The sequence below is a fragment of the Oryza brachyantha genome, chromosome 1 (genome assembly GCF_000231095.2).
Source record: "Oryza brachyantha chromosome 1, ObraRS2, whole genome shotgun sequence".
NCBI lineage: Eukaryota > Viridiplantae > Streptophyta > Magnoliopsida > Poales > Poaceae > Oryza > Oryza brachyantha.
In genome coordinates, this window is record NC_023163.2 from 26,944,262 (window position 1) to 26,959,817 (window position 15,556).

A 15,556-nucleotide genomic window follows, 5' to 3' on the forward strand; every position below is an offset into this window, starting at 1 on the left:
TGCATCCTCTCCTTGTGACATTCCGCATTCCATCAAAAAAGGAAAAAAAAAAGCATTCGACATTAACCCCCGGCGCACGTGCACCGTGCCCATGACTACTGCACACGACTGCAACCCCCTGCGCTAGAGTTACTACCCTTGGTCTGGCGGTAGATCTCAACAAATACATTTTTGAAAGCTTTACTGCTTTACTACTATTACTACGTGTAAATTACTTTGGCTGATACAGCGAATAGTTTAGTTTGCACAGAGGCGGGAGATGTCATGTTGTACTCAGTTTTTTTCTCGTTTCGGTAATTCATACTCCCTCTGTCCCAAAGAAAGCGAATTCTCCGATTTCCGTGTCCAACGTTTGACCGTCCGTCTTATTTAAAATTTTTTTTAGGAAATTAGAAAAAATTAATCACACGTAAAGTACTATTCATGATTTATCATCTAATAAAAAAATATTAATCGCAAAATTTTTTTAAATAAGACGAAGAGTCAAAAATTGAAGATAAAAAGTAAAAAAATTGATTTCTTTTGGGATGGAGAGAGTACACATTAATTTCTACTTGCGCGGACTAAACCGTGAAATCACGAGTCCGTACCACATGTGGCGTTAGCGTTACTGGCGTAACGTACGTCGGCCGAAACGGCTTGTTCGATCCGTTTCGTCACTTCACTTTCAGCCGTTAACCGTTTACTCCGTATTTTACTGGAGTGCTACTACTGCTCCTACTTCTACCGAGCAGTTACCGTTCAGTACTTAACCCGTACGCTGATCCGCACAGCGCGGCGCCGCTGCTGCAACACATGGCCTGGGCCCCGGGGCAGAGCTACTCGAAACGCGACGGGTCTTTCCATTTGCCGACGAGGACCCGGTAGCCCGATGTGACGCGGGCTGGAGGGCCTGATCCGTCGCGTCTACGACTACGAGTAGTTTCATTCACCGAATTATGATGATGTACGCGCGGTGGGTTGGCCGGCCGGGCCACGTTGGGGTCGCCTTACGGCTACGCTTGGGCGGGACAGATCGCATGCGGAATGTAACTGTACTGTGGTGGTGGTGGGTACACGTACGTGCGGGCTTCGGTCACCGTCCGTCGGTCCGGTGCCAGATCTCGCGCACGCGCACGGGCCGACCAGGTGTCGCCGCGCCCTGCTCTTTGACAAGATCGGGACTGGCGTACGTCTGCATGCGCTCCGAGCGCGACGCCACGGTGAACGGGCGGGTTGTAGCGTTCGAATGACCCAAGCCGGGATAACCCATCTGTCTGAAACCACCTAGGAGTGGTAAAGGTGATCATTCGAATGGACCATGCATTTACGTGTCGCACCCTTGCCATCTACTCTACGGAGTACTATACTCCACTAGTAGTATGAATGTTCAGAGCGGGCTGTAGAAATGTATATTGATGGAAATCAGTGATGGCAGTTGAGAAGAAATGTCTTGGATACCTGAACCTTACAGCAGTGTTCATCAACCCCGTGTGTCCTTTAGATGCATTTTCTGACGCAAGTTTGACTCCTCCTACCGTTTGGATTTGATGGCAAGTTATGTTGGGCCGGGAGCCGGCATGAATGTGCCATCAAATCGTTGGATTACTGGGGAAATCAGTGATTATCAAATTTTGATCAACTTTGTCTATCGTACCTTATCCTATAATAAATTTATTTTTAAATAATTATTGCATTGATTGAAATTTATGATAAAAAATAATAAATACATTTAGAATAGGTAAAATAGAAAATAATTGTATTGAGATTTGATAAAGATTATGATATTCTGGTCTCTAATCTTTTGTATTGGTACGTGCTTTGTAATAAGTGAAAATAAAGTTATTTTGGATAGGAGTACTCACTCTGTCAAAAAAATTAAGTTACAGTAATAAATTTGAACATTGAATGTCTAAATTTATCATAAGAAGTTTTCTTTAACGTATGGGGTATGAAGTTAACTCGGATTGCTTCCCGACCAAGAAAAAATAAGGGAAAAATATGAAATGTAAGTTCTTTTAAATTCAACAATTGCACCACCCATGTGCGGATGTGCCTTCTTTGATTAGAGAAATCTCTTCCGGGGTTTGAAGAAAATAAACAAATACATTTGAATGTTCTAATTTCAAACGAGACATTTATTTTAAGGTACGAGAGAGTCAAACGAAACCAAATGTAGAATTCGTTTTGCTACGGTGATATTTTCCATATAAAATTTATCATATGTAGATTTTTAACTTCTCATTGATTAATTTCATTATTTATATAATTAAATAAATATCGGTTAGTTTCTCATCTTTCAACGACAAAAGAACGCAACCGCGATATATAGAGTTGAGCGTTGGTCAAACAATAAAAAAATAAAGTTATATTTAATTGAACTACATAAACAAAGTAAAATTTAACTTATTTAACTGAACTAAATCAGCTCTAAATTTGCTACATATGAATCCATAGCATTGCCAGTAGTTCTTCCAAATTGCTTATCCATATGTGATGACAATCTAAAATAGATTCTTATCCAAATTCTCACTTCCTATTAGTTATCACTCTAACCCAACATTCATATTACATCATCCATATATATTTTTATTAATATTTTATAGACACATCCTCTGTTTCTAATATAGATGATGCTATATTCTTTTTAAGGATGAGATAAAATATATGGTGGAACAACTTTTTTTCTTCACACACCATTTTTTAGATGGAGTATGGGATGAAGCATCCGCTCGGAATGCTGTAATTTATGCAGACTTAAGAGCAAGTTAAATAGAAGATCTAACTTCTTGTTCGAAAATCTTTCTCTGTTACTATGAGATATTAATTTATACGATAGTATCCATAAACATATATTATATTATTAATGTATGGTTCACCTGTAATACACATCCATCTTGAAGTTTCTGCTACAACTGTAAATTTTAGCCGGTTTTTCTTCTCTTTTTCCCTCTTCTTCGCATAAGCATAGATATAACATGATAATTTTTATAGACCACTTACATCACTTATTAGAATCATGATCCTCTGCAGTGGCAAGTGCTAATGCATAGGGCTAGGTTAACCCGAATTTGGAATATGTTTTTATCATTGGATTAAAATAGATGGCTTACATAAAAAAAACACACGTCTACAGTAATACAGATGATCTGGTCCCCACTTATTATACGTGATCTAAGAGCAAGTTCAATAGTATAGCCAACTGCTAGCTCCATTTTATCTATAATCAATCTAATAGTCAATTCATACAATAGTTACCTACAAAGCATTAATATATGGTCCCACATATCGTACACACTACGTTTTGGAGTCGTGCTGCAGTTAGCTTACAAATTAGTAGCCCACTACTCTTCTCTCTCTTCTCTTATCTCTTTAAAAATATATTTATAGCCGACTATAAAGCCAGCTATTGTACCTGATCTAAACATTTCGTACGCCATGCTTCACACAAATCTTGAATCGAATCTCATTGACTGCGGTCGCGTTTGGCGTGGAGGGGCTAAGTTAACTTATTCTAATATATAAAACATAGTAATAAATTATTAAAAAAATATAAAATAGATTAATATAATTTTTTAAAACAACTTTCTTATAGAAAATGTTTGCAAAAAATATACCGTTTAGTAGTATGAAAAACGTACGCGTGAAAAACGAGAGAGTATAGGTGAACTATCGCGGGTGGCAACGCGGCCGCATATGTGCTACTCCCTCCGTCCCAAAATAAACCAACTTTTCACTTTTTATCTATAATTTTTGACTCTTCGTCTTATTTAAATTTCTTTTGCGATTGATATTTTTGTTTTTATTAGATAATAAATCATAAATAATACTGTACGTGTGACTAATTTTTTTCTAATTTTCTAAAAATTTTTCAAATAAGACGAATGGCCAAAAGGCACACGAAAAATAGAGAATTGATTTTTTTTAGATAGAGGGAGAGAGAGTAGACCGGAGAAAGACCAGCTCCTAGATATCACTGCTCTCACTGGCCACTGCCCTACCGCTATGTGTACTCCCTTTTGGACCATGCAGCTCCCTTTGGTTGGACCCCTCGGCGTGTAACTTCTGGCAAGTACCACAGGCTTTTCGGGGTTGCACATGCGAGAGCTCCACCTCCTTCGCTGGAGTTATTAGTTCCCCGTGGGCGGGAATATTTTCGGAGGTTTTGGCTTCACTAGCGGGGTTTGTTTACTTTAGCACTTAATCACATCGAATGTTTAGATACTTATTAATAAAACTCATTTATAATCTTAGGATAATTTGCGAGACGAATCTAATAAGCCTAATTAATTCATGATTAGCCTATGTGATGCTAGAATAAAGATTTGGTAATTATGGATTAATTAGGCTCAAAAAATTCATCTCACGGATTAGCTCTCATTTATAAAATTAGTTTTTTTATTATTCTATGTTTAATATTTTAAATTAGTATCAAACATCCAATGTGACATTAGGCTTAAAAAACAACACCTAAAATTGACGTACATCTCCGCTTTGCAGTGAGCCCTCAGCGACCGCACACGAGTGAACTGAAGTGACGAGTGACTACACGGAGACCCGATCATCGATTGGCTGTGATGAATTCACCTAGTAAAGAAAGGGGATAGTTGATATATATATAGCATCCATGGGGAACAAATAGTCCAAAATTTATCCCCATCGGACGGGGACGGTGCCCGTTCCTCGCGGTGACCCGCTTGCATAGGGACCAAATATAGACATTAATAAATAAAGCAAAAACACTAGTCAAAATCCCTATCCTCTCGACCTCTCCAGCTGACACCGCCCCTCCGTTGCTGGCTTGCACGCATCGGCGCGTCTCCGCGTGCCGGAGCTGCTCTCTCCACCACCCGTCGACGTGCGTCGGCCACTTCACCGCCCGTCGGCGCCGCCCTCTCCATCGCTCGCCTCCTCACGTCGGCCTCTCCCTTGCCCGCCCACACGCGTCGCCCCTCTCCGGCACATGCCCACTTTCACTTGTGCCCGACCACGCGCTGCCTTTAGACCTCAGCTAGTGCGGCATGGGGATAGGGAAACCCCGGGGAATTTTTCTCTACGGTGATTAGAGATGGGTTAATTATGTCTCCTATTGTGGTTGACGGAGATAAAGTTGGGAAAATTTTATCACCGTATGGACGAGGACATGGTGGTGATTTCTTTGAGAAAAAAAATGAAAACTAAGGCCCGTTTAGCTTGTAAAAAGTTTTTTTTTGCAAAAACATCAAATCAAGTTTTTGGATACCAATTTGAAGTATTAAACGTACTCTAATTACAAAACAAATTTCAGATTTCGCCTGAAAACCGCGAGACGAATCTTTTGAGTCTAATTAATCGTCATTAGTACATATTGGTTATTGTAGCACTTATAACTAATCACGTCCTAATTAGGCTTAAAAGATTCGTCTCACGATTTCCCATATAACTGTGTAATTAGTTTTAATGTTCATGTATATTTAATATTTTATTTAAATGTCCAAAGATTCGATGTGATATTTTTGCGAAATGTTTTTTGAACTAGGCGGACCCTATATAGCCGAGATGGAACAGCAGGAGACCAGGAGTAGCAGTAACTCCGTTTAGTTCCCAAATATTTTTCTTAAATACATCACATTGAATCTTTGGACATCTAAATAAAGCATTAAACGTAGATGAAAAACTAATTGTATAGTTAGAGGAGAAATCTTGAGAGATTTTTCGAGCCTAATTAGTCCATGATTAACCATAAGTGCTACAGTAACCTACGTATGCTAATAATAAATTAATTAGGCTCAAAATATTCGTCTCACGGTTTTTTGGCGGAACTATAATTTATTTTACAATTAAACTATATCTAATACTTTAAAATATATCTCGAAATATTTCGATAGGATGTTTTAAATTTTTTTTTTTTTGCAAACTGGCCTTATGGAACCCGATCGATAGTAGTAGTGGTCTTGTCAAAGCCTCAATTCCTCTACGGCCGGCGAGATTCGGAGATATCTGACGCGGCTACAGTGGCGAGTGGGAGGGCTACAAGAAGCCAGCCGCACCGGCCGGCTTCCACTCTGCCTCCCGGCTTCCTAATCTGGCCGCCTGGTCAGCCTCCGCTCTACAGTTGCTGCTGCGGCCTGCGGCTTGAAAAAGGAGCGGGGTCTTGGGGAGGCGCCAATGGCGAGCTCCCGGGGGAGGTGGAGATGGAGCTGCAGATCGATGCTAAAGCTGGTGGTGGCCTTGTGCTTCCTCGCTGTGGCCATCTCCCTGTGCTTCGTCTGCTTCAGCTGGGATTGCAGTGGCAGTGGCTGCGGATGCAGGGGGCGTACTGCGCTGCTCCGTTTAGGTAATGATCAATTCAGTGAGCTCTATCTTTCTGCTCACCTGTTTACTCCAGTTTGGTAATCTTTAGCTCAGTGGCTAGTTCCGGCCAGAACTTGCTTGTTGGGTGTTTCGCTTCTTATGGTTCTGTATGTTTGATTGTTTGTTCGTCGAAGTTCATATGTACTCTGCTGCATGCTGATGCGAGTTCTTGCTGCAATTCGATCGGGATAAGCTCATCGCAGGCAGGCGGGCTTGAGTGCTTGACGATACAACATTAATGTCTTTTTGCTATAATTACCACCTTCTCGAGGCACCATGCCGGTTAAAATGTTTAAATCGTCTGTATCTAAACTTGCTATTGTATTTTCTGCAGATTGCGGGACGCGAGCAACAGCGCATTTTGGCGCTAATCAGGTGTGTTTGCATCTTCTCCGCCTTGCTATCCGCTCTAGCATAGCATATCTTCACGCCCTTGAGAGCGCGCCCGTTAACTGCGTAAAAGATCAAACGACGCGATGTATTGTTGTTTATCTGGTCTGCAATCATCTTTCATCAGTTGATGGGCGATCTATGACAATTGAGAAGTCGAAATCAGCACAGAACACTAGGCAACCTCACAGGGCCCGCCATGGCAGTCCCCATTAGCGCGCACAGTCACGGCCATGAAAGCTGGCGTCCTTCTCCGACAGCCCTTCAACTCCGGCGGGTCCCATCGTCTTTTGACCATACGTCGCTGCCGATCGATGCGTACACCCGAACGTAGCACGGCGCGTCACGGCGATACGCGGCAGGGGACTAATAACATTAGATTTCCATTCATGGGGCTTATTCATGGTTCGCTGTGTTGTGTGTCGCAGCAGGAGAACAGCTCGAGAGCCCGGCGATGGCGGCGGCTGCTGGCGGAGGGGCCGGGATCGTATCCACCCCGGTGCGCGGCAAAGTGCGGCGCCTGCGTCCCGTGCTACCCGGTGCACGTCGCCGTGCCGCCCGGCGTCCCGGTCACCACCGAGTACTACCCGGAGGCGTGGCGGTGCAAGTGCGGCAACCGGCTCTACATGCCATGACGAACAGGGTCACGATGGCGAAGCGATTTGCACGAGGGTGGTGCGCGCGCGCGCGGTGGCCGGTGGGCGTACTGGGCTCCGGCCGAGGCTCTAGTAGTTCTTCTACCCGATCGAAGCGGCCGTCGCACTCGCACACGGGGCCGTTCCATTATTGCGATGCGGCCGGGGTGGCTCGGTGGCAGCGCGCGCGCGCTGCCGTGGCACAGTGGCAGCGTGGCTGTCGCCGCGCCCGCGCGCGAATGGGGTGAAGGCGCGGGAGGTGGAGCTGAGCTTGCAGTTGCAGGGCGGTGGTGGGCTGGTGGCCTACTGGGGCTGCTGCCTGATGGGCGCCTCTGGAATTTGCACGGCCCTACCACGAGCGCGCGGAGGCTTGGGGTTTGTACGGCGCGTGCTGGAAGGCAGTTGCTGGCTGCGCGTGTCCAGGCAACCTGTTGATTTTGTTTTGGTTCTTCCTCCTGGCTCCTGTCCATTTGGATTGGATCTTCGAAATCCCATTTGTATCTCTCTGAGAAATTATACTCGCCGTAGGCCATTTTCACCGTTATTCCTTAGTGGCAGCATGCACGCCGGTGTTGGTTCTTATAAAGCAGAATGGAACAGTGGGAAGTGCTTGTTTAGTGAAGTTCGACGTGAAATGGATTGTCCATGGGATCCAGTTCAATCATGTTGTTAATGTTTGGGTTTGGAGAACGAGGAAAGTAATCGATGACGATTGCTGCTTCAGGTGCTTGAGAACTCAGCAGGTTGGAGGATGGCCAAATGGGCTGCTCGGCCTGGCCCGGAACTGCCAGGTCTGTGCCGTGTTGGTCCACGGGCTGCACCAGAGGCCCAAACACGGTCAATAGCACTCGGGCCAGCCCGAAGGCATGATACTTCATTGTGCTTATTCAGTAAATAAATCTATTTTCCCGCTGTGTCCTGATGGTTAGAATAAGTCTATTTTATGTACCTCTTCTTTTTTAAGCTAAGTTTTATATGTCTGAATTAAGTCTATTTTATGTCCCTTATTTTTTTTCTTTCCTACTATTGTATTGGAGTTTAATACATTGAAAAATAAATTCCTTGGAATGTAAAAAAAATACATTGAATATAGAAATTGTGAATGCCATTTTAGTCTTTATAGATTAGTATTGGTATGTGTGAGGTAGTCTAAAACTAAAGTATTGCTGGGATGGACCGAACACTATTTGGTGCAGCTGCCCACTGTTGTCTCTTATATTTCATTTTTTTATTAGCATGCTTTTAAAAATGCTAAACAATACATTCTAAGTAGAATTTAATTAAAAATTAAATAAATTAATTATCAATTTTTAATAATTAATACAAATTAATCCCTTGCTAACTATATTGTTCATTTTGGTCAGCTAATTAGCCAAAATCATCGGTCCAAAAAGAATGCGGTCATACACTTAGCTTAATTTATGGGTTTAAATACACCTTTGCGATATATGGAATAAGTTCATTGGGGCTATCTGAATTTAACGCCAAGTCGGTCTCTTCTTAACCCCAAAACCAGAAATATATACCCCTAAACCCGAACCAACCATTTAAATAAGGACCTATGTCAACGTCGGCTTTTTTTTTTTCTCGATTTCACTGATGTGGTGGGCAGTCGGCCCTGCATGTCAGTGCGTCATTGAGACGTTAATATACGGAGTTATTTCTATCATTACACTGTTGTGTGCTGGCATGTAGGGCCCATTGTTTCGTCACGTCGATGAAATTTGGCAAAAAATAGAGTTGATATCACCATTGAAGCTTTGTTTGAATGATTTATGTGAGTTCATGAGTATACATTTTTGTTATGGGGTTAAGGGGTGGTAGACAAACTCTTTCTCATAATACTACTTCTGAATTTTAGATACTTCTAAATTATATTTATGCATCGAATCTTTCTCATAATATTACTTATTTTACATCGGAAGTTTAGATGTTTCGAAATTGTATCAATTATTTCTATTTTTAACCTGAATTTTGGGTTTTTCTAAACTAAATTTAAACCTGAACTATTTTTTTTAATTTCTGAATCATATTTCTAGTCAGATTCTATGTTTTTCGATTAATGTGAGTTTTTTTAAAGCAAACAGGTGGCTCCTTTCCTATTAATTTTTATATATAATAGATAGAATATTTTTCCCCCAAAATTGCTAGAAAGATTTGTTTAAAATCAAAGCATACAACTTTCTTCATCCTGGGTCACTGAACATAAATAATTGACTGAAGTATATAGACTAAACAGGGAAAAGTTAATAGACGACAGTGACCATTCAGAACTTGCAATGAAATTGCTGGGAAGATTAAGTGGTTAACAACTAGAGCAACTATGGTGTTAACTATGTTGACTTGAGTACGGAGCCTGCGTCTAGTCGATAGTCGTTCCCTTCGTTCCCCACATCTCGTCCTGTACGCAAGTCGATCGAATACCATCTCAGCTTGGATCTCGTATTCTTCATCCTGAGGATGATCGCTACCGAAGCAGGCTTTGATTCTTTACAGGTAAAGGAGCAAGTTCTTTCATCTTGTTTCGAACTTCTTTTGTCAGTACCAACCTTTTCCTCGAATTCCTTTGGATGTACAGCAAAAGGCCTTCCTATCATGTGTGTTCAGTGTTCACCAGGGGTTCTAGTGTATTTCTTTCTGTTCCACCTTGATAGATCCATTATGGAATCGATCGATGATCAATTCATATGCTGTGACTTGTTTTGATTTTTGTGAGATTGGCACCAAAATCCTCGTGGTGTCGAACACGCTCTTCACTTTCCTCGTGTTGCTAATTAGTTTGGTTTTCGTGATTGTGTTCTGATTAAAGTCTAGGCATCTGCTATTTGAGTCATGGGAGTCAGAGACCACATCGTTTAGGATTAGGAATCTACTAGTAGTAGCTTTCTAGCGGAAAATCCAGGCAGCGTTCAACTGGAGAGTAGCTGACTTATTTTTTAATTTGTGTTTATGCTTGTAAGCTAAAATTTTAATTTTTAAGCTTAGATTTAAAGTTGATTTTGAAGATTTTTTTTCTCATACTTTGTTTTTCATCGTTTGATTTTAGAACATGAAAACATATGAGTAAAAATTTTCTTCATAAATTATTTCTTATTTGCATATATGCCGTTCGTTTTTTTCCCTCTCACTCTCAGAAAGCCAAACAATCACCGCCTAGCTACCTAGGATCCAGTTCGTATGTCTGTTTACCAGTGTATGTTATCACATTCTGAACTTTAGGATCTATTTGACATGACTTTAGCTTCATCTTTCTTGAAGCTAGAATCCATGATCAAACGGTTTCAACTCAATGCAAAAGTAAAAATGCAGGTCTAGAGTGATATATAAAAATGATCTAGAGAAGTAGAGAGTTGAGTTTGAGCATATTCACATATTTATTCTAGACTCCGCTCCTAAATTTAGGAGTTGAAGCTCTAACATGTAGATCATTATACTCATCTTTGGACTTATGCTTATAAGTTAAAATTTAAATTTTTAACCTTAAATTTAAAGTTGATTTTGAGACACCAAAGTTTATTTTTTAGCATTGTCTTTTAGATTACTAAGAATACGTATATAAAATTTTTATTCATAAATTATTTTTTATTTGTAAATATAACGTTTTCTTCACGAGACACCCAAACAATGACCCTGCATCACACCATACGTGATCTTTTTTAGCGGTGACCAATTTACTCCCCTCCCCAGAATGACTACGAGGAACTGCAAATGCAGATGACAAAGAAGACGTTGAAGCGTGTCATATCACTAGCTGAAACCTTCATTGCCATTGCAACCGGCATCCTCGCGGCTGCTTTCTCGTCAGGCAAAGATGTCCATCTGCACCGGCACGTCCTGGCTGCCGGCGGCTGCTTTCTGGTCGCGACATACCTGTCCGCTCTCCTGCTGATCTACACGAAGCTGTTCTTGTCAGATTGCAGGCGGCTGCATGGATGGCACGTCTGGTCCCTGCAGCTTTTGTGCGTGATCAGCGGTGCGTCGCTTGTCGCAACGAACTCCCTGCTTCTGGTCCTCATCGGCGAGGGCAATGGCTTGCTGTCGCTCAACCTGCTGCCCGTCCAGGGCATCATCGGCGTGCTGGCGTACCACGCGACGCCGACGGAGGACAGCGCGCGCGACGAGGCGTTCGAGGCGCAGGTCAAGAGCGCCCGCAAGGTCGCCCTCTTCGCCGCCGCCACGGCCTTCGCCGTGCAGACCACGCTCGTCTTTGGCTCCTTCAGCAATGCCACTTTACAGGCGATGGGCGGCCGCCGGCTCGACCTCTCGGTGTCCTTCCTCGCGTCGGCGCTCAGCGTGTTCTTGGTCGTGGCGACATGCATGCCGCTGGGATTCAGGAACCAGGGCGCACGGGACAAGGTTCTCTCCATCGTGAGGTACCTGAAGCACGGCGTCATGGCCGTGCTCGCGGTCACCGCGGTGACTCTCGGCCAGGAGTTCCTCGGTGGCGCCGCCGCGCTCGCTCTGTTCCCGGAGATCACCGTGGCCGCCATGTACTACGCCGTGAACCTACCCGCCGATGAGCCGGCCGCGTTGGACGCCGCGGACCGCAAGATGGAGGTGCTACCGACCGTCGTCGTGGCGACGTTCGGCTTCGGTATGCTAGGGGCGGCGTACGCGGCGCTGTTCGGCACGCCGGAGTACGATGTGTACGCCAAGGCCCTGGCGTTCACCCTGCTCACCGCCGTCGTTTCCAGCTTGGGCCGCGTGGCGGGGCCGCTCTGCGACGCCGGACGAGACAAGAGCTCGGCGGCGTGGGTGGCATTCCTCAGCAACATCCTCCCCATCGTGGAGATGCTGGTCGCCGTCCCGCTCGCCGCCAAGGTAATGGTTGATTTTCTCGCCGTGCCTGGTAACGGTTGATTCCTCCTCTCCCCGAGCACTAGCAACTGATGATGTCTTCTTGATCACTTGTCCAATTCTTGAACACGGTACGTGCGATACGCAATGACGAATGCTGTTGTTGTACTTTGCTAACTTGTAACTGCTGTAACAATATCCTGTACTCCTGTACGTATCGTATAGTGGTGGACCTGACTCAATAGCACATAAGTAGCACTAGTATTTTTGTGATTTTGTCTGAACGTATTCCGGAATTATCAAATGGGTGCAGCGGCACGGAGGTGTCATGGGCCTTGTAGATAGATTCATGGGCTGGATTCTAGAGAATTGCCGGCCGGGCTTGTTATCAGCCCGTGATTTTGGTTGACAAGAAGAAGTCCAGGACAGGTTCATTCAGAGGCTCATAGAGTCAGCGAAAAAAAATAGATGATTATGAACAGGACCGATCCGATCGGAATCGCAATTGCTGGGTTTGTTGCGCGGCGACTGAACTCACTTGAATTCTCATCCGGTGTTTCCGGCTTTCCCACTTCCTTCAGGCACACCTCAGCGCGCCGTCTATTACGAGAGCTCGTCAAAGACACGATGAACAATGGCGACTTTCGCTGTCGAGCGAGCAGGTCCATGGCACAACAAACGGAGAATAAGAATTGACAGTGTCAGGCAGGAAGGCGACGCGTTACTGTGCATGATGCGGACCTCGAAACGCTTTATTACACAGCACACGCAGCGAAGCTTGAGTATCCCCGGCTGCACTTCTGAATTGCTCGCCGACACAGCGTTTGCCAATGAAATGATCAGCTAAAACGCAACGCCGCCTCAAAACTTAGCCGATAGCGTACATCGGCTCTGGGTTTGCTCATCATGGGCCTAATTTAGTTTAGCTGGATCATCGATTTCATCTAGACTAGTGTCCGAAGTAATCTGCACCATTGGTCAATTCCTACTAGCTGATGCATGGAGCAGGGCAATGCTGTGCTCTGTCGCAACGAAGAACGAACCTGATTGACGTACATGGCACTTTGTAGCAGAATTGCAGAATCATGCAGCGGTCGATCGACATGGGCGCTCGGCTTCGCACGACTCGGCCATGAAGCGATCAAGCGTACGGGAGCACGACAAGTGACCGCCAACCACCGAACAAGATCCGCTATATAAGACGGTGCATAGTGCACACGCTTCCAGGTACACGTACACACTGCGACTCCTGCAAGAGGCCAAGCCAAGCCAAGTACCAAGTACACGAGCGCGGCTGCTGTCTTGGAGAGATCATCGGCGATGCCTCCCAACGCGGCGGAGGCGGCGCGGCCGAGGAGCCCGCTCAGGGGCATCATGCCGCAGAGCCCACTCCGGATCAAGCAGCACGGCAAGTTCTACGAGCGGCTCCTCGCCAAGGAGAGGTCTGCGTCGACCAACCGCTCCTTCCGCCACTACTGGGCGACCGAGCCTGGCTCGGTGCCGTTCGTCTGGGAGTCGCAGCCTGGCACGCCCAAGGACGTGTCCCGGATGGTCGCCGGCGCCGTCCCTGCCATCACCCCTCCGCCGTCGTACCTGCTCCGGCAGGGCAGCAAGATGGGCGTGCCGGCGCCACGTCGTGCGCAGGGCGGCAAGGCGAAGACGGGCAAGACGCGGTACAGGTTCAAGCGGATCAAGATCGGCTTCCTCGCCGGGATCTTCCGGAGGCTCACACTCGGCCACGCGTGGCGGCGGTCGGCGCCATCGGTCCAGGTCTCGTCGTCGTCGAGCCGGTGGCTCTTCTCCTCGGTGGCCACGGCCGCGCCACGCCAGAACACCGAGCTGTCCACCCCCCGGGCGCGTCCGAGCCCTTGGATGCTGCGGTTTCGCGGCTTCCGAAGCTGGAGCCGCGACGACGGTTGGGCGTAGGGTCGCTCTCGCGTGTGTACGTGTGTGTCATCAAGCCATCAAGGTGATTAGAGCAGGACAAATTTTATGTTTATGGTTGCGAAAGATGTTAACGGTTGTTCTGTATGCATTCTGTTGGTGCCTAGCGTTCTATGGAAATCATCATTAATTATGGTGTTGATTTTGTTTGCTAATGAGAAGACCTCGTGTGATTGGAATAAATTAATCGATCTTTTTGTCATTAATTAATTAACGAGATAATTAAAAGGATTTTATATACAATCTGAATATTAGTTCGCTCGTTGTTTTTTTTTTTGTGTGTGTCGGTCAGATATGTTTGGATATGTGGCTTAAAAAGTACTCGTACTGCTAGTTCGCTTCGGCTGTTGGATGCTGGATGCAACACATGTTAGATGTGGGTTCGATTTAATGAGTGCGATTAAAGATCATGCCTATATAATGCATACGCCATTAGTACCATGGTTGTGTGTTTTGCCTGGCTTAAACGGGTATTATCAGGTTAGTGTGAACATGACTAACTATATCACGTACCATAATACAATTCATCTCTGATAGACGGTGATTGCTATTTGCTAGTCCTGTTCGAGATATCAATCAATCGAAATTAGGTGCAAGCCTTTAGTGCAAGACTAGTACATCTCTGAATTCTGGATACACCGATAATAGGCATGCTTGGTGCAGACCATACCGCCTCCCCAGCCCAACCGATCGATCTGACAGTGCTCTCGCAACAAACTCAATGTTCAGGGTAGGGCAGTTAACAACAGGATCTCCTAGCTAGGTGTCATTGCATGGTCCAGTTTGCAAACTTGCTCTCCATGTGAGCAAAATCAACAAATACGATACTCCTACGCATCTGCAGTTCCCCATACTGCTAGCTAGTATACAGTTGTACTCGAATATCGCTCGCTTCATATGTACTGATCAGTGATCAACAGCACAATCTCCAAACTCAAACGTACGCGAGCCGGTTGTAAAACATAACATCAGAGATCAGACATGGTGCAGAGATGCATGAATGCTCTACTCTGCCAGTGACTAGTGCTGCACAGTGCACTCTGCACCGACGTCGTCGTCGTCGTCCCCCAGGCCACTGTTCACCGTGTCCTACCGACGGGTTGGGCACTTGGTGCGAACGGCGACGCCCAGGCTTATAAATGGAAGGCCAACTGCCGAATCATCACTCGCGGTGCGTGTAACTGGCAAGCCTCCAACTGATGATGATGATCGCATGGTTTAGCAGCTGTGGCCGAGTTCGTGGGAGGCCGTCCGTCGCGACGTCGCCGTGGGCAAATTCAAGGCGAGCCGCTACGCGTTGAATTTATCTGGATCCTGGATCGATCGGCACAGCGCCCGTACGCGCCACCGACGGATACAGCAGGATATAATATGGCACCTTCGGGTCAGCAAAAATCTGATCGCTGATCATGAGATCAAGTTTTCTGATGTCAGGAATCGAATATGTTTTGCTCAGTCCTCGACAATCAGCTAGCTGG

General features: G+C 45.3%; 3 protein-coding genes across 4 annotated transcripts; all 3 read left to right on the forward strand.

Annotated features, from left to right (window-relative positions):
* Positions 1 to 6,037: 6,037 nt before the first annotated feature.
* Positions 6,038 to 7,959, forward strand: LOC102710925. 2 transcript variants are annotated; one of them, XM_006644865.3, is made up of 3 exons: positions 6,038 to 6,295; positions 6,647 to 6,687; positions 7,131 to 7,959. In XM_006644865.3, the coding sequence occupies exons 1-3, from the start codon at positions 6,127 to 6,129 to the stop codon at positions 7,335 to 7,337; spliced, it is 417 nt and encodes a 138-aa protein (XP_006644928.1). In that variant the 5' UTR covers positions 6,038 to 6,126; the 3' UTR covers positions 7,338 to 7,959. The 2 variants fall into 2 exon arrangements, with proteins under 2 accessions (XP_006644928.1, XP_015696389.1); XM_015840903.2 differs by having other exon boundaries at positions 7,134 to 7,959.
* Positions 7,960 to 9,693: 1,734 nt separating this feature from the next.
* LOC102711204 lies at positions 9,694 to 12,461 on the forward strand. Its single transcript, XM_006644866.2, has 2 exons — positions 9,694 to 9,833; positions 11,025 to 12,461. Exons 1-2 carry the CDS (start codon positions 9,798 to 9,800, stop codon positions 12,195 to 12,197), a joined length of 1,209 nt encoding a protein of 402 aa, XP_006644929.1. The 5' UTR covers positions 9,694 to 9,797; the 3' UTR covers positions 12,198 to 12,461.
* Positions 12,462 to 13,379: 918 nt separating this feature from the next.
* Positions 13,380 to 14,299, forward strand: LOC102711483. The gene has a single exon (XM_006644867.2). The coding sequence runs from the start codon at positions 13,455 to 13,457 to the stop codon at positions 14,058 to 14,060; it is 606 nt and encodes a 201-aa protein (XP_006644930.1). The 5' UTR covers positions 13,380 to 13,454; the 3' UTR covers positions 14,061 to 14,299.
* The last annotated feature ends 1,257 nt before the right edge of the window (positions 14,300 to 15,556 follow it).

Excerpts from the sequence above, each read along its gene's own strand:
- LOC102711483 (XM_006644867.2), top strand. The coding sequence starts at position 13,455 with ATGCCTCCCAACGCGGCGGAGGCGGCGCGGCCGAGGAGCCCGCTCAGG.
- LOC102710925 (XM_006644865.3), top strand. The coding sequence starts at position 6,127 with ATGGCGAGCTCCCGGGGGAGGTGGAGATGGAGCTGCAGATCGATGCTA. Across the intron at positions 6,296-6,646 it reads TACTGCGCTGCTCCGTTTAG|ATTGCGGGACGCGAGCAACA; the intron begins GTAATGATCAAT and ends TATTTTCTGCAG. Across the intron at positions 6,688-7,130 it reads CGCATTTTGGCGCTAATCAG|CAGGAGAACAGCTCGAGAGC; the intron begins GTGTGTTTGCAT and ends TGTGTGTCGCAG.
- LOC102711204 (XM_006644866.2), top strand. The coding sequence starts at position 9,798 with ATGATCGCTACCGAAGCAGGCTTTGATTCTTTACAG. Across the intron at positions 9,834-11,024 it reads CAGGCTTTGATTCTTTACAG|AATGACTACGAGGAACTGCA; the intron begins GTAAAGGAGCAA and ends TCCCCTCCCCAG.